Below are 21,430 nucleotides of genomic sequence, written 5' to 3' on the forward strand. Positions count from 1 at the left end.
ATACACAGATCTTTTTCTACATTATAATACTGTAATTAATGTGTATGACTTAGATACTAAACAAATAAACTTCATGGAACAATATGCATACAACCCAGTTGAGAGTCCACTGATGGGGATTTTATCAAGCTAAACACAGGAAATAAAGAACACAAGAAACACAAGGCTGGAATGCTGGACAGAGATGCAGGCAATCAAGATCATGAGATTAGGTGAAGAAGGAGGGAGAAAGTTCAGAGAGAGAGAGAGAGAGAGAGAGACCAGAGACAGGAGAAACACCAGACATGGCTTAAGACACAACCGACCCACAAAAAAAAAATCATGACACTAACTGGCAGCTCTTCATGGTACTTTTCCCTGGTGGCCAATGACAAGATTAACAATTAACTGCTAACCATGTGGCGAGCCTTAAGTTATCCCAAGGTCATCCCCAGCCACCCCTGGAGGGTAATTGCATTGGTTGTCTCTTATGACACCATAGCACAGTCCAAAAGCACGAATGTGGTTGGCATCTGGGAGCAGACCAGAGAACTCTCCTTGAGGGTTTGACCTTGCTGACATGGAACACAGCCTAACAGCCACAACAGTAATAATTTTGGCCACTAAGGCCTACAGCCTTTATGTGACTGAGTGCTGCTACACCTTCTGGTAGCCACACAGGCCCTTGCAACACCTCCATTCTATTGCTTTTCTATATAAAGTACCTGGAGTTGGCGGGCTCACTGAGCAAGATGCCAGGAACATTCACCTCCTGAAAACAGGGTTGACCAATTACCAATGCTGCAATTGAAAAGAGACATCCCAGTGGACACAATAGAGAATTCATACATCCACAGTCATCACAGTGGAGCATGCTAAAGAGTTTTGCAAGGACAGGAACCATAGACATAGTCCTATTGATAGACCTTTTTGGCCTATCTGGTGGCATCAAAACCTCAGATTTTAGGATGGAGGAAGCAAAAAGGTTGAGACCAATATAGAGACAGAGACAAGAGAGGCTCAGGACAAGGATAAACACACAACCTGAAGTCAAATAACAACCTTACACAAGCAAAACTGACAGATTTGGACACATTTAATTTTATTTCAGTATCCATGGCACAATGAATTAAAATGTTATCACAATACAAGTGAATCAAGCAAAATGCAACCGATGATTAGTTAAAGATGTCATCAATTCATTTACTCCTTAATCTGAATCATGGTTAATCAGTCAAAATGCACCAATCAAAGGAAGAATCAAAGAATCAAATTTTCTGTATTTATTGTTTGGGAATGGATACTTCTGATAATAGCATCTGGTATATACATATATTGTTGCATGTATTATGTTTTTATACTTTATTTTGTGAATTGCTCATGTGCCTTATTTTGTGCTTTATTAATTGTGACCTGGGTGCTTCATTTTGGACCATCTGATGCAGCATGTGTGCAATGTGATGGCATGAAAATAAAAATCCTTGATCCTTGAAGATAGTTAACAGTCAGCACTAAACAATACTATCGGCCTGGCTGTTTATTAAATATGTTTCTCTACATTGTTCTAATGAAGTCCATCATTAATCTCTCCTACAACGTTGTCACAACAATGTCTTAGGCAACATTGAGTATTCACTGCCGGAGCTTGACTGTCAGGGTGTGTCTCATGCAGATACAGTTGCATTTGCAAGTGTTTTACTGTATCTGTAAATCACACACCTGCCATAATAATGTCTGTTGTGGCTTTGCATCACTGTGTTGGATGACTCTGCTGGCTTTCTTATTTGTTGTATTCTTCCTTGTGCTTTTTTGTGTTGACAGTGAAGGCCCCCACAATCCACCACACATCAAACAGCATCACTGCAATGCCAACAGCACCACAGGGGCTTGGTACCCTGCGCCGTTGTTTGTCATTCTATCCATTTCTTCACACTTTTGACTCTTCCTCCCTTCCTCCCTCCCTCCCTCCCTCCCTCCCTCCTTCCTTCCTTCCTTCCTTCCTTCATTCATTCATTCATTCATTCATTCATTCATTCATTCCTTCCTTCCTTCCTTCCTTCATTCCTTCCTAATGACCAACTGACCAACCGACCAACAAATGCAGTTACCTTTTTGGGATGTGTAATTGTGGCTGCAGAACCAATTTATTATAGATAAACAAGAGAGATAAATGTTATTAAATATTAATCAGCGCCATTTAGTAATAATAATAATAATTGATATTATAAATGGAATGAGAATTGGATGACATTAAGTCCAATACTGCATTTAATGAAGCAAATAATAAAAAAAACAGCCTTGTGAGGAAAGTATATGAATAAATGTAGTGAAAGGCTCATTTCACTTAAAAAGCTTCAGAGCTCATGTTAGACCCAGAGCAATATCTTCTTTACTGGAAAAAATGGTTCTGCTCTTAAAATCAGCAAAAGACAAAAATACAAAAGTTTTTACTGCCTACAGTTCTTTAAATTTCTTTTTAGGGAATTTCATAGCCATGGGTGTTGGTTAAACGCCACTTAACTAAAAACAGGAATCTAAAAGTTGAAAATTTCTAAATTGCAGTGGAGGAGACAAATGTTAAAAGGTAATTATAAGAGACCTGACTGGCACATTTGCACTAAGTGCACTAATCTAATCATCTATATAATCCCATGTTATTTAAGTGAAGTGTAAAACAGATATTGCAGTTGTTTGCTCTTGTTTCCTTTTATGTGAGGGATAATCATTTGTGTCTTGTCTGGAACACGCTTTTACCATGGAGTAGAATCATGTAAATTATCTATTTTATTTATATTTTGAATAAAAGATGGAGCCTCCTACATTATAAGCACAAAGGTTTAGGTGATCATAAAGCAATCCAAGTCGCATGAACAAAAGTATCTTTTTTCATTAAATTGTTCTGCCTTACTCCCTTAACATCATCTCCCTACCAGGAGAGGCCACTTCCTCCTTCAGTGGCAAAAAAGCCACCCAAGGGTCCCCACCACCACCCCCCTCTGGTCAGAGACCGCTCACTGGAAAGCTCAGAGAAACAACGGCAAGAGGCGAGAAAACGCCTGATGGCTGCCAAGAGAGCTGCATCTGTACGGCAAAACTCAGCCACAGAGAGTGCTGACAGCATTGAGATCTACATTCCTGAGGCTCAGACCAGGCTATGAGGATGTCCTGGGGATACAGTAACACGCAAGAGACGCCATACACAGCACGGATATGTATGGTCGTCCACACCACAGTACAGTATTTTGGTGCAAACAATATATACATATTTTTAATACACAGAGGTCAAATTTGGTTTGAGAGAATCATATTCTGGAGGTCCAAACTAATATGTTCATGTTTCCTAAATGACTTTTACATAGAGACACGGCGATATTACAATATTAGCCTTATCAGCAGTAAAATGCAGGGGAAGGCATGTTTGAGCCACCCTGTACAGTTAACAGCATTGCTGAACACAAACCCCACCCACCCACACCTCACCCATAATACACACACACACACACACACACACACACACACACACACACACACAGATCAATGCGCACATCAGGTACACATGATTAGCAGCCCGATTTTTTTTTGTTGTTTTTGGGGGGATTAAGTGTTAGTTTATTAAACTAAACTAACACTGGTTGGTAGTCATAATTCATCAAGCAATGTTACATCTGAGCAAATACATCACCAGAATGGACCACCCTTGCTGAACCTCTTCATTAAATTTCAATTTCAAATCTAAAGAGGCCTCTACATAAGCACACATGGATTTGTTTTTTAGTTTGAACTGTAACCTATTTGTGTGGATGGGGACTGATCATCACCTTTCCATCAAACAGCAAAGTTTTCAAATAATTATTTAATGCACAAAAATTGTAAATAACAAGGCTGTCCAGTTATTACCAGTTGTTACTAGTAGTTATTATCAGTATCAGAATCCATGTGGTAGCTTTTCAGTACTCGAAAAAAAAAACAGCTGAACTGTTTGCGTAACCTTTTTAAAACATATCACACTCTTTCTGAGTAAATGTGGATTTTCTAGTGTTTGGTGCAGTATGAGATTGGAACCAGACTGGTCAGAACCTGCCTTTCCCTTTGGCAGATGTTGGCTTTTTCTGTAGGCCATTTTTAAACAAACGTACACGTACAGAGGTGATGGAGAATCCTACACACATATACACATGGTCATTACAGTCCAGAATAATCAGGTTATGTGCAAATGCATGAAGACTGAGTGTTAAAGTGGTGGCTGATTTTTTTCCTCCTTTTCCATCTCCTACCAAGTATAATATACTTGATATGATCTTAAAATAACACGATATACATTTTTATAAAAGCCACTATGAAACAGAGTGTTGAAAGAATGATTTTTTTCTTGCATTGTTTGTGAATAAGACAAAGCTCACAGTGATCCAGGGGGCTCCAGTTTAACTGATGCAGCTTCTGATAGCCATAACTTCAAAAGAGGAATGAATGGCTATAGCTGCCGTATTTGTCTGATCGCTATCCATGCACTGATGATAGGCTCATTTATCCTAATATTACCTCATCCACAGATGATCTGTCCCTAAAAATCACTTATTTACATTAGAGCAATACTATTATGAAAGATTTTCTATGTAGTGCAAACAGCTAAAAGTATGGAATGAGATAAAATGGAATATTTATCCTTTGATGTCTTGATGTTTGGTTGTGCAATGTTTTCTGGAGTTTTATTATTTTTAATCTTACCCCTGGATTAGAATGTGTTTTGTCCCAAAGGGATTCAACCTTATCCTCCTCCTTCTACAGACTTATTACAGCATGTAGAAGTGTAAGAAAGGCTGAAGGGTGACGTGCAGCTCCCAGAGTTGTTTTAATGTCAGTTTGCCACCAGATGTCACTACTAATAAAGAGAATGAGATTTCAAAGCGTCCACAAGTTGGTACAAAAAGCGTCATTAACACCCAGTGGGTAATTATTGGTCTGTTATGTACTGCTTTCTTCTTTTGGCAGCAATTTCCTGTGTTTCCTTAGAAATTTGATAGATCAGATCACTATCCATTCTCAGATTAGTTCATTTACACATTTATTTTATGTTTTTAAAAAGTAGAATGTCCAATCTGGCACTTTGAAACACAACATTTCTGAACACTCTCATATTTTATTGTTTAGTTTTTATGGCACCAGCTATGATATTTTATTTGGCGCTTCTATATACTATCTACACAATGAGGAGGAGGAGGAAGAGGATGATAAAAATGGATTGATGCATTGATTAACTTAATTTGTACAGATTGGTTTTCTGTATTTAATGGTGGGGGGGGGGGGGGGGGGGGGGGGATTTTGTACAGCAGTTGATTACCTCTGTGTTGAAACAATGTCAGTGAGCCATAGATTTAATGTGAACTCCTCATTTATTATTATTATTGCAAAAAAAACCTATTTTCATTATGAGAATACCTTCGTAACAAAGATACTAAACAATGAAATACCAAGGTGTCAGATAGAAATAGTAATCCCTTCCTTATTTAGATGGTTTTTTTAAAAAAAACAACAACATATGCTTAAATAGCCTAGCATTTAAAAGAGGAATTACTGCGAGTAAATGTCAACATTTCCATGAATACAATGCTGCTGATCCTGAGCTGATATCTTTGTTACCATTCAGGAAGAAGGACATTAAGAAACAAAATTCAGGGTTTCCCAGACATGTCTGTCTGTTTTCATATGTCTGTTCTCACACATGTAATTGTGCAGGAACAGAACTGTTTGTTTGTTTGTGTGTGTGCGTGCATGCATCTATGCGTGTGCATATGTGTGTGCGGCGTGCGGGTGTACATGCGTGTGTGTCTGTGTATAGTCTTTTTAAAGTGCTTCCCTGTTTTCTCTGTTCTATAGCAACCTCATAGAGTCATTCTGTACATGAATTGGTCAGATGTATTTATACAGTAGATGATTCCTTAAGATTCATAATGCATGCAGACACATTATTGGTACAAATGAATCTAAACCTCAGTTGAATATGGTTGGTTTGTATATGCTCTAATTTATTCAGTTTTTTTTTTTTAAACAACAAAAACAACAATATCCTTTTTAACGTGGTTTCTCCTGTTAGATTTTGTGTTACACTGTAAAGAAAAGAGTATAATATATATGTCAATCAGTTATTGATGAAGCTGAAATAAAAGTAATTCTTATCTCTGTCTCTCTCATTTATTTCTCTAGTTTTGCCAAAACTGATAAAGAAATGTTAGAGATTCAAATGTTTATCATACATATCAAATATTCAAATACCGTACTTCTGTATTTATCAAGAACATTATCAAGAGGAGTTTGACTTTATTTCACAAAAACTACTTTTATCACACATTAAAAGATCAGTGTGAATTAACATTATTAACAGTAAAACAATTATAACAAATGCATGATTTAACAGTATTAATTCATAATGCCACATTGGATTGAGTTATATTTCAGCGTGAGCAACAGACAGACATCTATCTATCTATCTATCTATCTATCTATCTATCTATCTATCTATCTATCTATCTATCTATCTATCTATCTATCTATCTATCTATCTATCTATCTATCTATCTATCTATCTAGTACATACATATATACATATATCTCAACAAGCTGAGATTTCACTGAGTAATAAAGGATCAACTTGTAGATCTCTCTTAATCCCATCAAATCCTTCTTGAGGCATCAATAGCCTCTGGCAGAGTTGGACTCTCTCTGCCCTCCTCAGATATTAGCCCCTTTCTTGGTCTGGAACAACCAGATTAATATCTTAGTCAGTTACAGACATTAACAGCTGTGCTTCATACTCCCAGGTTATGAAAATGCTTTTTAGTATAGTTTGCTGAGGGCAGCAAAGTGTTTAGTGCTGTTGCCGCATAGCATGAAGATTCAAGGTTCAAATCCTCTATGGGTTTGCATGCTATTCCTGTGCCTGCGTGTTTTCTGTCTGGGTTCAGCTTCCTCCCACATTCCAAAGATGCAAATAATGAAGAGAGGTGGCTATTTTAAATCAACCAATCGTAGATGTGAATGTGAGCATGTGTTTGTCTACAACAGGCTGCTGGCCCATATACCATGCCCTTCACCTGAAGGAAGATGGAATAGGCTCCTCTGTGTGTGTGTGTGTGTGTGTGTGTGTGTGTGTGTGTGTGGTGTGTGTGTGTGTGTGTGTGTGTGTGTGTGTGTGTGTGCGCGCGCGCGCACCTGTGGCACTGCCATACGATTAGATGAATTTATGAAGGGCTCCTTAATTTGTCTGTCAATCTACAGAGCAACTACCTCCTGTCTGTCCTTGTGCATGTGGTGTGATTCCCAGACCTTCCCAGTGCTGACACAGCAGCTTGCAGAATGACACCTTGTGACCTGTTTTCATGTGTGTGTGTGTGTGTGTGTGTTTGGGGGTGTGTGTCAAATAGACAAACAGAGAGTCACACACGAGCACATGCAGACATTTGCCAACAGAAAAACAGTATTATACAAATGTATTAATATCTTCCAGCCATTGTATGCTGGGAAATACACAATAAATAAAAAACTGCATTCAGCTACGAAGCCATAGTTTAGTTTTATTGTATTTTCTATAGAAGTAATGGTGATTTAAGACTTTTTAATGGCATTTCCATTCAAACTGACCTCCCCACAGCATCTAGAGATGATCATTGCTTTTTTGACAAGTTCTGTTTAAGATGAATGAACTAAACTGACTAAATAACAGCTCGTAAATTGTGACAATACTTAACTGTCGATTTGTTAGGAGAATAATAATTATATTATTTATTGTTATTTAAGCAGTTCAAAGTAATATTTATGTCTATTGATGAATATAATGAAGAAGATATTTTAATTCAGGAAATGAGTGTGACAAATATTAATGGATTTGGCTCCATATTTCTGGTCATTTGTACGAGTGTGCAAATAGTCTATAAACGGCAGGAACAATAGCAGTATTTGAGAATTGTATTTTGAGTGTATCATTCTAAGTATCATCTGATTATCTAAATTAATGCTTTGTTCTTAAATATCAAAATTCAAATGGAGCTCAGATATCTCAAAAACGTCATAAAGATCTTAAAACACCCCAGTCTAACTAGCTCTGATAAAGGATAAAGATGCATCCAATTAGTTAAGATACTGTTTTGGCAATCCCTTTGTCATACAGATGGATAATCCTCTGTATGAGGAGATTACACAGGATTATAATTGAGGATTAACTACAACACTAATTCCACATATTGGTCTCCTGAACTTCACTTTCTGGATTTCCGCGCTTGACAGCCAATCTGTTCCGGAGGTGGCCCCACAAAATCCATGCACAAATCTACATCCCTATGAATTCTCATAAATATTAATTCAAACTTTTAGAAGATAAATAAATAGCAATATCAGGACACATTATTGTTTTGCTGTTTGACAGAAAAGGAGATGACTGTTTAATTGTTAAAAATATTCGGCAAGTCAAGTCTTTATAGTCTTGCTTTGGTGACAGATATTAGTCAGCGACATCGACCTACAATTATTGTTGCTGATTACAGTTGCGTTAGCTGTTGCTTTTATTATCAGCATGCGACGCCTCTGGCGACCATACTCACAAATATCTGTGTGTGTGTGTGTGGTGTGTGTGTGTGTGTGTGTGTGTGTGTGTGTGTGTGTGTGTGTGTGTGTGTGTGCGTGCGTGTGTGTGTGTGTGTGTGTGTGTGTGTGTGTGTGTGTGTGTCCTATTGCATGCTGCAAACCGAGGTGCAGCATGGGAACCAAGACACTTGTCCGCGTGTACACGTCGCCCTGTTAAGCGTGACGTTACATTCATCAATGTGGTGGCGTGGAGCGCGCGGTCACGGCGCTTTAAAAACCTGCACGGTTCGAATTATCATGCGTTTTTCAGCAACGCAATGAAGGATTTGTACAGACGTGCGCAGACGTGTGCGTGTGGCATGTGTGTAAAGAAGGAGAGCTCATGTCCTGAGAGTAGAATTTGTTGTATCAATTAATGTCGTAATTATGAACAACAGCAAATGACTGTCTTCAAGGCCCGTTATGTCAATTCTGGACTGTCACCGTTAAACATAGCTGGATTTTTGTGTACAGAAAACCACAGAAATCAAGTTTGCAGGAAACAGTCCTGCATGTGGATATTACACAAAGTATGCAGCTATCGAGAGATTGGTAGATGCAGATCTACGGGCTCCTGGTGGCTTTGTTCGGCACCTGTTCGGTGCTGGGACGTGCATGTATTGTCGTGTTTTGTTTGGGACGTGTGGGCTTTCAGCTACAGCTTTATTATGTAGACAGACAGCGACACAAGCCTCATTTATAACGCAACATGTTGCATTGACTGACGATTGCGACGCAACTGGCCTCCTTCCCACGGCCGCGACCCGTATTGCAGCTTTCTATCACACACGCGCGCATGCACGCCGCACACACAGAGTGGTCCATTTTGCAGAACAAAGTCCAGACTGAATAGAGTGAATAGATGGGTACTTACACTGCAAACACCGGTACTCTTTCGCGACTCCGCGATGGTTTTGTCACATGAGGTGTCAGAGGGGCGTGTGCCCACCACTGTGCCTTTATTTGTTACCAGCTCCTAAACTAAAAACGGCTTCTGATGGCACAAGTGGCGCATCGACCAACTGGTGCATGTATTTAGGAAGGCATTGTCCACTTTCTGAGTATATGACTAAATGAGCGAGTTTTTCCTCCACATCACGATATTTGTGTATAGGAGATATATATACACGAGTGCATTTTATAAAACTTTTTTTTAAATCTTTTTTTTTTAGCGACGAATTATTAGTTAGTAATGAAGGGTTTGTGTTTTGCACAAGTTCCACCTTTACCTTTAAAAGTGTCCGGTCAAGTCGATGTTGAACATAAGTGTAATAATCGACATAAAACTAACATGAAGCCTTGTTCTTGAATAAACTTACAGTCAGCGCGACACCGCACCGAGGTGATGATGAGACCTTTGTGTATTAATCACTAATCGCTAATCCGCAGTTTCATTATTATTATTAATTATTATTATTATTATTATTAATTATTATTATTATTATTATTATTGTTGTTGTTGTTGTTATTATTATTATTGATAATAATAATATTATTATTATTATTGTTCATTATTTTGGGGAGTATGATTTTATTCAATTTTATTGTTCTTCTTTCCCCTCTTTGTGCCTGTGTATTATTCGTGTCGGCTCAAAAGGTCAAAAGAACCAGAAGCGTAAAAGGGGCGTGGCGGGTTCTCGTGGAAATCGGGGTGCGTCGCGCGGACAAAGCTGTGATTGGCTCCATGTCTCAGCCAGCGGCACGCGACTCAGGCTGTCACTATAAAGTATCCTCGCGTGCCGGCGCTTGCAGTAAATGTAAAAGTTGACCCTGCAGCAGCGAACACACAAACAGGGCTTATTGTTCGTGCAACAGCACCAGAATAATACAAACATGGACAGCGTCCTGGAGCCTTTCTCCACCCTGGACTCCTTTTCGTCTCCTCCTTATTTTGACGACGACGAATTCTTTACAGACCACTCTTCCAGAGACGCGACCCTGGATACAGACGATTTTCTGGATGACGATGTAGACTTTCTCACCAGTCACTTCCAGGACTATTACAGCAAAGACGACAATAAAGCAGCCCATCACGATGGAGACTACGACATCGGCAACTTGTCCTTTTCCTCCTCCTCCTCCTCTGGTTTCTCGTACGGTTGCGCCGACAGCACCCCGGAGCTGTCCCCGCAGATGGGCCAGCACGGTGTGCCGCTTTTGAAACGCAGAAGGCGAATGAGATCGGAGATGGAGATGCAGCAGCTACGACAAGCTGCCAACGTGCGGGAGCGCCGAAGGATGCAGTCCATCAATGACGCTTTCGAGGGCCTCCGCTCGCACATCCCCACCCTGCCTTACGAGAAACGGCTGTCCAAGGTCGATACGCTGCGCCTGGCCATCGGATACATCAACTTCCTGGCAGAGCTTGTGCAGTCCGACCTCCCGATCAGGAATAACAGCAGCGAGACACATACACAACCGAGGAAGGTCATCATTTGTCATAGAGGAACTAGTAAGTCTGGAACTTCGCATAATATTCGTATTGCAAACAGGTAGCAAAGCTGATGAAGATGAACAAAAATTTATTATTAATTATTAATGTTGATGAATGCTTTTCCTTCAGGGTCGCCCTCCCCAAACGACCCGGATTACGGTCTGCCGCCCCTGACCGGTCACTCTCTCTCCTGGTCTGACGAGAAGCTGCTTCGCGAGCAGAACATCATCCGCACGGCTAAGGTATGGACCCCGGAGGACCCAAGAAAAGTGCACAGCAAAACGACTCTGTCGAACATTGAAAACGAACCTCCGTTTGACCTAAACAAAGTGTGATTTGTTCTGATCAAAAGCACATTGGAAATATGAAGACTGTGAACTTTATTACTTTAATGCGCATTTGAGTGCGCACTGTCAAACTGTGAACACTGAGTGGAGCTTCTACTGTACATGTAACAATGCTGTAGCAATATAAGACTGATAACGTCATTTTTTTTATCACGTTGATAATTCTATTTTGTAATTAAGGCAACTGGCAATCATATATTTATTTTGATAATATATATTTTAATTTAACTGTAATTGAAATGTCAAATACTTTATATAGTTCTACTCTGATTTTATTTATATTGACTGAATAAAAGCACTTGAAACTACATCTGTTCCTGAAAATTTGTGTGATTTGTAATGACCGTATATACTTTTACTTCAGTTTTTGTAGTTGATATTCAGTATCAGTATTTTATACCTCCTGACCTTCTTGATTGACAGATGAAAAGGGGGGGGGGGGGGGGGGGGGGGGAGGCACGACTAGACTCCAGACTGCAGTTTAACTCTCACAATTTAATTCAGATTGTTCTTACTGGTATCAATCCAATAGAACATATCAAAATACACGAGTCCAGAGAAAATAAATGTAGTGTAATATTTTGGTGTCAACACTCAGGGTTATTCATGAACTATATTGTTGGCGTTGGATTATGGCGCATGAAAACCGACATTATGCAAAATATATGTGCTTTTAATGTAATGACGTCAGAGACCAATTATCTGAAAAGTAAACTGGTGAAAACTCTAAACAAAGCACCTGAAACATCATATTTGGTCTATGATATTTTGTGCGCCACAGGTATTTCTGAAAACGGAGGTAGTGAAATGATGAAGATATAAATGTATTTGTAGCTTGTGGTGACTTACATCTTAATACTATGCTAATGAGAAGCCTGTGGAACAACTGAAGGTGTTAATCGAGCAGTTTAGTGTGAGGTCGCGTGTTGAATGCTGCCAGGTGCTGCATGGACCCTTTTCCATGTGGTATCCGCATCTCTCTACATCCGTCCGCATGTGCCTCCCGGCCCTGCGGCCTCCTGTCCGCCTCGACAACATCACCGCGCTTCTCGCATATGAGCCATGTGCAAACCCGGCGGCTGCTGCAACATGTAGAGCACTGCTGTTAGGACTGGTGTCAGAAACCCCTCACATAACAGGTTGGTAATCACGTATTTATCATTATTCATCCATGCATATCATTATTATTGCTCTTTTTTAAAACTGAAATACTGTTAGAGATCATTTTATTCTCCATCTCTCTCTCTCTCCCTTACACGCACACACACACACACACATGCACTCACTCTCTCGCTCTCTCTGTCTTTCTCTGAAAAGTAATCTCACAGTCCACCCCTGCAACTCCAGTCTAACGTTAGTGTTGCGTTTATGAGTCAGCGGGCTGAAAAGTTATTGAAGCGACACCAGATCTTCGTGTCTCGGAGGTTTTGGTGCGCAAACTGTCATTTCACGCTCTTTAGTGCGCTTCAACCAAGCGGAAGGGAAGGGCTGAAATTTTCGCGCTATCTTGTCACTCCGACCGAGGGCTTGGCAAGGCTCTAAGGGACGGGGGTGTTTGACTGTCTGACAGGTTTTATTCCTTTTAGTTTCCAGCAGGCACGGACGTATAGGACGGCCGTGCAGAGCGGTAATTTGGTTAATAAAAGCCCGGCGCCCTGAGCTGAATAGTCGCCGTTTAACTATAGAACAGAGAAGGATTTTAATGTTTATCTAACGCTCTGGTTTTTGGAAAATAGCAATTTATGTGATTTCTTAAAATAATTTTCTTATAACTGCTCGTTTTATTGAATTGAGATCTGAATTAGTCACGGAAATGGAAATAATAACTTCCGTTGAGTTTCTTGCGCTGAATTCCAAATACACATGTATTACTATTGAACATTCATTTGAAAATGTTCTGAAACGTTTATTGCTGACTTACATATTAAATTCGTTTTGGCTGAAATTTAGCGTAACTCTTTAAATTAAGTGATGTTTTGAACTGGAGTGGCAGACAGATAAACGTTCTCGGCTCTGTTATTATAGTGAACATACTTCCAACACACTGTGTAAAGATACTTCATTTTTCCGCGCATCTGATATTTTTCGGAACTAAATCTTGACGCTCAGTTCTATGTCATCCCAAGACTTTATTTGAAAACAGAATTTACACTTTTACGCACCGACGCTTTACATAAATGTGCGCTGAAATTACACCCATAGCTGAAAATTGGAATTTTTCTTAGTTTGAAAAAGAAAAATAGATGAAAAAAGACTGACCAGAAAGGTTCATTGGGATTCGGTTAAAAGTAACTCATGTGAAAAAAATTAGGAAAGTCGCCCTTGATCATCCGAAATACGCTATAAAGCGGGGATCTGACGCGCTAGCTGACAGCTCCACATCGGATTAACTCGAAGATTATTTTGTTGTAGAGATATTCAGCGGGTGACATAAACACTCTTGGGGGCTTTCTGCTGGTGAGCAACACGTGTCTGCAGGATACAAGGTGTTAAGTGGAGGAGGGAACAGTGTGCACTGGAGAGGTGAGATAAAGCTTTTGTTTTACACCATCCAGTATAAATGACATCTTTGGCGTTTACTCGTTCCCGCTGGGAAAGATCAGCTTGTGTCATGGATGCACCTGGTTGTTGAAACTTAGGCTCTTTTCATGTCCTTATTGCGTCTGAGTCCCTGGACAGCAGCTGCCCAAAAACAAGCAAAGAGAGGCCCTCGCAGTGTCTTCACGACGGGTTGGCACAGTTTTCATAGTCTTTAATCTCCCACTAGCCTTTGTGAAGGACACAATGTAGCAACTGTAAAGCATGCCGTTTTGCAATAAAAACAGATTTTCAATGATGTGACACTGGACTAAAAGCAGAACGCGGGCCAATCGCGCTTAACGTGTCCCTCAGTTTGTTTTGTGTGCCCAATTAAAAATCAGGTCTTTGGTGGCCCTCTGATAGACCAATTAAATTTAGGTCTTCGGGCTTTTTTTCATGGACCAATGAGGATTCGGAGCACTGTCCTTCTCGGTATGCTGATTTTCTTGACATCACCTGGTATGTTTCTCCTCAAACCAGTGCAGCCATGAGCACACGGCTCACAGCGCCCGCACCTTTGTTTCCGGCACAGATAAGTCATTATAGTGGGGTTTGTCTGAAAAATCCTCTATTAGCTATGTTTTGTGCCATATTTTATCCACTAGATTAAGCAGATGCTGCGATTGTACAATCCAAGCTGTAGAGCTACTCAAGGCTGAAAGAGAGACGAGCACTCGGTGGTGAGTAAGAGGGAGAAAAGGCTTTGGGCACATCTTCAGAGAAATAAAACATTTAGAAGCTATAAACAGACTTCAACCTGCTCTATTTCAGCCTTTGTGTTGTTTGTGAATAATTAATGTTAATAGGGACAGGTTTGTATACTTTGAATGCGGGACCACAGGTGCGGAGTGACAGGATGAATAACCGGTCCTGATTTTTGCCAAGGCTCGAGGGCTCTTGTCCGGAGTCTCCAGGCTGATGGAAAATATTGTCATGTCTTTGATTCGCAGCATTACTTTCACCGAGAACAAAGCCGGGTGATGAAAAGCTTATGTTGGAGTGAAACGGGCGATGACGGTGGCCGCTTCAGACCGCTGAAAGAAAGAAAAAGGGGGCGAGTCAATGGCAGCGCGCGCTTCTGGTTTTGTGCGCAAGTGCTTCATCTAACTCAAATAAAAGAGCCTTTCCAACTTTTAAAAAAGCACGTTTTGCCACTAATAAAGCCTGGACGGCTGTGACCATTAAGCATATGGTGCGAAGGCGCTGGGCTTTTGTCCCTGCGAAGCTCTTGAGATACAAACTTGCGTTTCTCCTGGGATATTAAACTTCTCAATAGCACCAACTTTATGCGTCCGCAGCAAGTACCTCCGAGCGCACCAGCAGTTTTGGCCACTGTGCAGAAGGCGTCTAAGAAACCAAGTAGTTAGGAGCCTAAAGATTATTTTATTAGTTTACTAGACAGTGTCTAAAGATTAGGGATGATATTTTTCCTAGATAGGGGGTTACTTTGCTTTGGATAGGTTCCAAAAGCGCAAAAACATCCACAGAAGCGAGAGCGCATGCGGACACGAGTTAATGATTTAGCATGTGAACATTCTGAAAACTACTTACAAGGTTGAATTAACATTTTCTCCATGAATGTGGCATGAATTATGATTAATAACTAAAATACCCTGAATTGATAATAACTAAAAAGTCACTAGAAAACCTTCCCTGGAACAACTCATCCACAGTCAATTCGTGCGTTCACGCGTAAAGGCAGATTCCAGTATTACTTCCATGCGTAATGATCCGCTTGTTGCGGACTCGCACGCGATTATTATTATTATTATTATTATTATTATTATTATTATTATTATATTATTATTATTAATAATAATAATAATAACACTGTATGTATGTATGTATGTATGTATGTATGTATGTATGTATGTATGTATGAAATCAACCATATATCTTAAATGCTTAAAAATCAATTTGAATATTCTGCAAGCTATCAATAGATTTCCAATATGTATTTTATTTTCTTGTCCAAGTTTTAATGGTCAAATAGTTATATGGTGCGTGCGAATACGTCCATGTAAGCCCATCTATCCGTGTGTTTGTATGCGCGCGCACGCGTATTTGTACGTGCGTGTGTTTGGGGCGGGGCGGGTCGTGTGATGGAGCCAGTTGGTTGCCTCTTGCCTCTGAAAACCCTCCTGGTGGACGGAACACGGCGGCCTGACCTCCGTGCCAGAGAACGAAAGATGTGCTTTTCAGTGAATTAGCCATAAAGACTCCTTGCTATGATCTTTGTTACGACTGAAAGCAGAGGGGATATGAGTGGCATTGTGCACAGCTTTTGCGTGCCCCGTCATGAAATATTACAGTCCATTCACGAGGAAGCCAACCTGAAAGGATATGGAAATGAACCAGACGGGTCTGATTTTAGACCGAATTTCATGGCACAAGACAAAAGATTTCAACTTCTAGGCTAATAAATAAATTATATTATATTATATATATTATATTATATTATATTATATTATATTATATTATATTATATTATATTATTGGTTACACGATCTAATAATGATTCATGACTTGTTGAATTTCTTCAGAGTAAGTGGATAATCCATCTGTGTAGCTTTCCGAACTCCCTGAAACTTGAAAAAGTGATAAATAACAAATATGTTAATTTCAATCACGGCCGTGCGTCTTTTCTCCGACACTCCGCGCTGCTGATCCCCGTCGTGTGTAAGAGGACTTTCTACGCACCCAGTCTTCTTTGTTTAGCCCTTACGATGGAAAGGTTTTTTTTAAAGGCCTTTTTTAATTTTTTTTCCTTGATCCCCCTCCCCCAGGGCCCTTACTATGTCGGTTGCCAGGCTTCAGATGTGCAAAAGCATGCATCATTTTTCACCAGCTCTCCGTTCTGATATCGACAAAAGCGGCTGCTATGGAACAGCCTCTCCGCTTGTTCGTTGGCCTGAACTTCACTGATGTCCGACTGCTCTCTTTTTCTCGCCTGAACGCAGCGCAGCGGGGATGGATTTGCAAGACAAATGCGGTGTGTGTGTGCGAGGGAGTCAAGTGGCACAAAAAGGCCGTTTCAGCAAGCCGAGGGGATGGAGAAAGTCAGCATTATACGCACGTCAAATCAATCAAAAACAAAAGCGCACATGAGGAAAATACCGAGTTTATGGTTAAGGAATTGTATTTTTTCCCTCTCCTATCAACCAAGAATTTATTCCATATTCAAACAATAGTACTTCATAAAGAAATAGTCATAACGTTTACATTCAGAGGTTTCCGAATTTTTTTTAAATTTTGCAGCATAATGGATCTCTGTACTGTTCAAAAGAATCAAAGGAAAGATTCAAGTAAACAGTTAATAAACATGTTACACTAAAACATTCAACATTGTGACTTATTGTCTGAACATTAAAGTATAGCTTTCTCAATGAAGCAAAGAAGACAAAACATTCAAAGAATGATGCATTTGATTGCTAAGATTCATTCCCACGTGTGGCAAAGTATGGCTTCTGCTAAATCTGTATTTATTCCCCAAGTACCTTACAGTTTTGGATTGTTGGGGAGGGGGGGGGGGGGGGGGGGGGGGGGGGGGGATCTGCTAATCTAGAAGTTAGCAATCATGTTCAAACATTGAAACTGCAGCATCCAGAACAGTGTCCTGCTCAGAGATTGATGTTAAATTTTTGTGTGCTATGGACAAGTTTGGTGAGCAGATATACAGTAAATGAGAATATTTACGTTCATTTACTCATTCATCTGTTTCAGTAAAATGTTGATTTCATCATGATCTCATCATCTCCTTCCAGCTTTACTTGCTGATATCAGCAGCTTCCAATAGCTTGTAGGCAGAAAAAAAAAAAACTCCAGCCCTCGCAGGAAATGCGATTAACCCAGGAGTGCTTCAACTCGGCTGGAAGCCCCCTGCAACCAGCTACTGTTCTTTATATGCTCTCCAATGAAGGCCAATTACTTTTAGTGGGAACTCTGGTGTTGACATTATATGTGTTGTTCTTGTTGAGATGGAGAGTTGAGCTGTGAAAGAAGAGGCGGACTTGAAGTAGAATCCCTCCTGAGTCGCTTCAACAGGCAATAAAATATACCTTGGTAACCGTGGAAACTGGCTGATATGTGGGAGATGCCATTAACATTTTACATATATGCAGTTTACTTACTTGTTTACTTGTTTCTTTTCCTGATTTCCTGAATAATTACCCTCATGAAATTAAAACACACTGTACTGAAATGTATTTCTCATGTTCTGATAGTCACAAAACAATTAAGAATTTCTTTGGAATCCTGAAGTAAAACATTTGAACATACATTGTTTCTTTTTTATTACTGGTTACAAGTAAGTCCCCCCAAATAATAATAATAATAATAATAATAATAATAATATAATAATAATAATAGTAGTAGTAGTAGTAGTAGTAGTAGTAGTAGTAGTCAGCATCAACATATACATTTTGAGTGTTGAATTTAAGGGAGTGGCCCCACCACAATCAAACAAAATTTCATGTTAACTTAATTAAACCTGTAATTTGTTACCTTCCCAGACTGTGAAAAGGTTTTTCAAGTGTGGGAAAAGCATAAAGATTGTGATGATACATGAATTCAACATCAAACTTTATGTTTCTAAACTACAATTTAATGAGAAAATAAATCCAACCAACACAAAACTGATTGAACATGGACATTGGCTGATGGAACATGAATAGGCACAGTCAAACCATTTAAAAAGGTATCACCTTCAAATGCAGCCAGTGATGGTTTTCTTAGTCATGCAGCAGGGACGGTCAAAAAGGAAAAATATCTGTCCAATAAGTGTCAAGTAAATAAGATGTTATTGGATTATCATCTTTTGGTAATGTAGGAGGTGCTGGTTGAACTAATGAGCAGTCTCCTCAGTGCTCAGTCTAATTGACAGCAACACGAGGAGAAAGCAGCTAATTGATTATAGGCTCAACAGGGAATGATCGCAAATGAAATCAGGTTAGATTTCTAAACCAGTTTACATTTTGTACAAACAGCAGGGGATGTGTTTAAATACTGCACCTGCAACATGTGAACAGTGCTCTAAGGAAAGCAGAATGACTGGCAGATGGCTTTAAAACAAACAGTTTCAGATCCAAATATAAAGTCTCAGGATTCCTGATTTCCCTCCATTCAGCCTCATCATCCCTGACATAAATTCCCCTTAATTTAATGCCAAAATCCTAAAATCAGTGCGACCAAAACTGTGACCTTAATAAAAGTAAAGATACATTTAGAATGTATCTAATATTATTTTTTTCTAATAATTTATCTAATATTAATATTAATTACATCATTTTATAACATTTGACATTGTTTAATGTACACTGATAACAAGTATAATTGTTTTAATTTTTCTTAATCTACATCCAACATTTTGTTTCAAAAGGCTTTAGTGTTTTTATCTTCTTAGCTTTTGCAAAGAAACTGGGTTTAATTTCTATATGCACAAAAGTATAATATTCTAAAACACAGAAACTCTTTCCTTGTGCATTTTTGCATTAGGTTTGAAATGTTCTTTGGGTAATTGGTCATCGCCTCTCAGCCTATCGAGCATTGTTTATGGTTTTGTGTTGCACCATAGACTGACTGTTCAGCTCCACCTGGTTCCGTTGGTTTAATTCATCCCAAGTAATTTTTTCTTTTTTATCTAATCTATCAAAATGAATGTTCTGTCCGGCCTATGGGAGGGGCGACATGACATTTCCACAGCAGTTTCTAAACAGGTCAGCCAAGGGAACCATGGAGTCCAAAGTGGTGGGTGGGGAACACTTTTAACCAAAACCGTGTAACCGAATCTAAACCAGTGGTAAAACCCATTCAGGAGTGCAGGAATGGAGAGAGCCCTGACAATACCATACCATTCATGAGCTTACACAAGCCAAGTGGAATGACTAGGGAGGGGTTTTAATCAGGCAGAAAGACTTTTGATTATGTTGCCAGACTACAGAACCGCCTACACAAAGCCTCATCTTTTCGTCTATAGATATATGTTTACTGAGGAGCTAGGAGCCATGTTTAACCATGATTCTTGCAGAAATCAGAAAAATGTGGCAGTGGTTATCCTGGCAAAGTTGTGATTAAGTGAAAGGAAAGTGCAGAGGATGGGGACTGGGAAGCTGGGAGTCAGTCTGCCCTCAGCCTGACCTGCAGCTTTCAAGGGGCTTGAACACATCAGAAATCCTATTGTGTGACGTGATTAATTGAGAGTGATAACTTACCATGAACACAGATTGTTATAGGCTTTAATGTGGTAGGCCTGGCTTTTTAAATGCTGCTTTCACATTGCTTTGTAGTCCAGCATATGGGCCCAGACGTATTCACTGACAAAAGACGAACAGAAATTTATCACGCTTGTATGTCCTGCTAACAACATATTCCCCCTCTCTTTCTCTCTTTTTAGTCTAAACACAGATTTTCTCTTAGACACACAGGCTTTGGAGCTTGCGACACTGAAAAAAGGACTCCAAGAGTGGCAATAACATTTTTCTAAAGCAGAAACTCTGGCCATATTTTTACTACTATTTTGACTATACGCCGGTTCACATTTGCATAAAATCACATGACATTGACACTAATACAAGAGAACTTAAATGTCTGGTATAGGTAGAAGACTATCAGAGTGAGCTAAATTAAACATTTGCGAAGTCTCTGTTAAAGAAAATATGAATACATGAAGCAGTGTGGAGGAATTTGGATAACTTTCTGAACTTTAAATTATATCCCAGTAGACATTCTGTCAGAAACCAGATAAGAACCTAAATGCGACACACGAGTCTGGCTGAACACCGCTTTATTGTCGGACACAGACAACATACAGGATTCTCCGGGGAGCGAGCAGAACAGAATAGTCGGGGACAGGCAAGGTCGAGATCGGGCAGAAGGCAGACAGAGTTTACAGGGGAGCAGGCAAAACAGAACGGTCAGGAACAGGCAAGGTCGGAACTGGGCAGGCAGGCAGGCAAACAGGAATACGATGGAAAGTCATCAGGAACGAATAACGATCTGGCAGAGAGCAGGTGTGCCTCCGGGGTTTAAGAAGAGTGCTCATTAGAATCCTGATGCACAACAGGTGTGCGGGGCTAGGCGGCTCACGGGCATGATTGCCCACAACTGTGACACATTCTTGGTGTTTATTCTTATTAGGTTCGAATTAATGCCAAAATTGCTGGTATGTATGGTTTTATTTTTACTTGTTTGGAAATATTTTACTGCGTATATTAAAGCAAATTAAGTCTGTTTAATTTATAAAGATCAAATCACAATATTAACTTGTGACCAGAACTAGAATTACTCTTCATCATTGAATCAGTGTGATGGTAAAGTCTGATGTCATCAGGCCAATGAAGCCTACATCAAAGTTGCAGTTCAAACATGTAGACTACTGCTGCATCTGTGGTTACCTTAAATGTTTTATGAACACATTTTTCATCTGGCTAATACACACGGAAAGTGATTTTCCAGTGATTACAGATATTATGACCTGTCT

The 21,430-nt window shown here is 39.7% G+C and overlaps 2 protein-coding genes and 1 long non-coding RNA gene across 7 annotated transcripts in view; all 3 read left to right on the forward strand.

Annotated features, from left to right (window-relative positions):
- The window catches only part of LOC130539457 (disks large-associated protein 1-like), a 57,980-nt gene extending 51,828 nt beyond the window's left edge, over nucleotides 1-6,152 (forward strand). For all 5 annotated transcript variants that reach the window (XM_057057797.1, XM_057057800.1, XM_057057801.1 and 2 more), the window contains one exon: nucleotides 2,913-6,152. In XM_057057797.1, coding sequence (XP_056913777.1) covers nucleotides 2,913-3,137 — 225 coding nt within the window. In that variant the 3' untranslated portion in view covers nucleotides 3,138-6,152. The remainder of the gene's footprint in view (nucleotides 1-2,912) is intronic.
- Nucleotides 6,153-10,150: 3,998 nt separating this feature from the next.
- LOC130539471 (pancreas transcription factor 1 subunit alpha-like) lies at nucleotides 10,151-11,675 on the forward strand. Its single transcript, XM_057057836.1, has 2 exons — nucleotides 10,151-11,044; nucleotides 11,156-11,675. Exons 1-2 carry the CDS (start codon nucleotides 10,426-10,428, stop codon nucleotides 11,359-11,361), a joined length of 825 nt encoding a protein of 274 aa, XP_056913816.1. The 5' UTR covers nucleotides 10,151-10,425; the 3' UTR covers nucleotides 11,362-11,675.
- A 1,081-nt stretch (nucleotides 11,676-12,756) lies between these two features.
- On the forward strand, nucleotides 12,757-17,291 carry LOC130539479 (uncharacterized). Its single transcript, XR_008954140.1, has 2 exons — nucleotides 12,757-14,633; nucleotides 16,740-17,291. It is a non-coding gene; the product is annotated as an uncharacterized LOC130539479 (long non-coding RNA).
- The last annotated feature ends 4,139 nt before the right edge of the window (nucleotides 17,292-21,430 follow it).

This window comes from Takifugu flavidus, chromosome 15 (genome assembly GCF_003711565.1).
Source record: "Takifugu flavidus isolate HTHZ2018 chromosome 15, ASM371156v2, whole genome shotgun sequence".
NCBI lineage: Eukaryota > Metazoa > Chordata > Actinopteri > Tetraodontiformes > Tetraodontidae > Takifugu > Takifugu flavidus.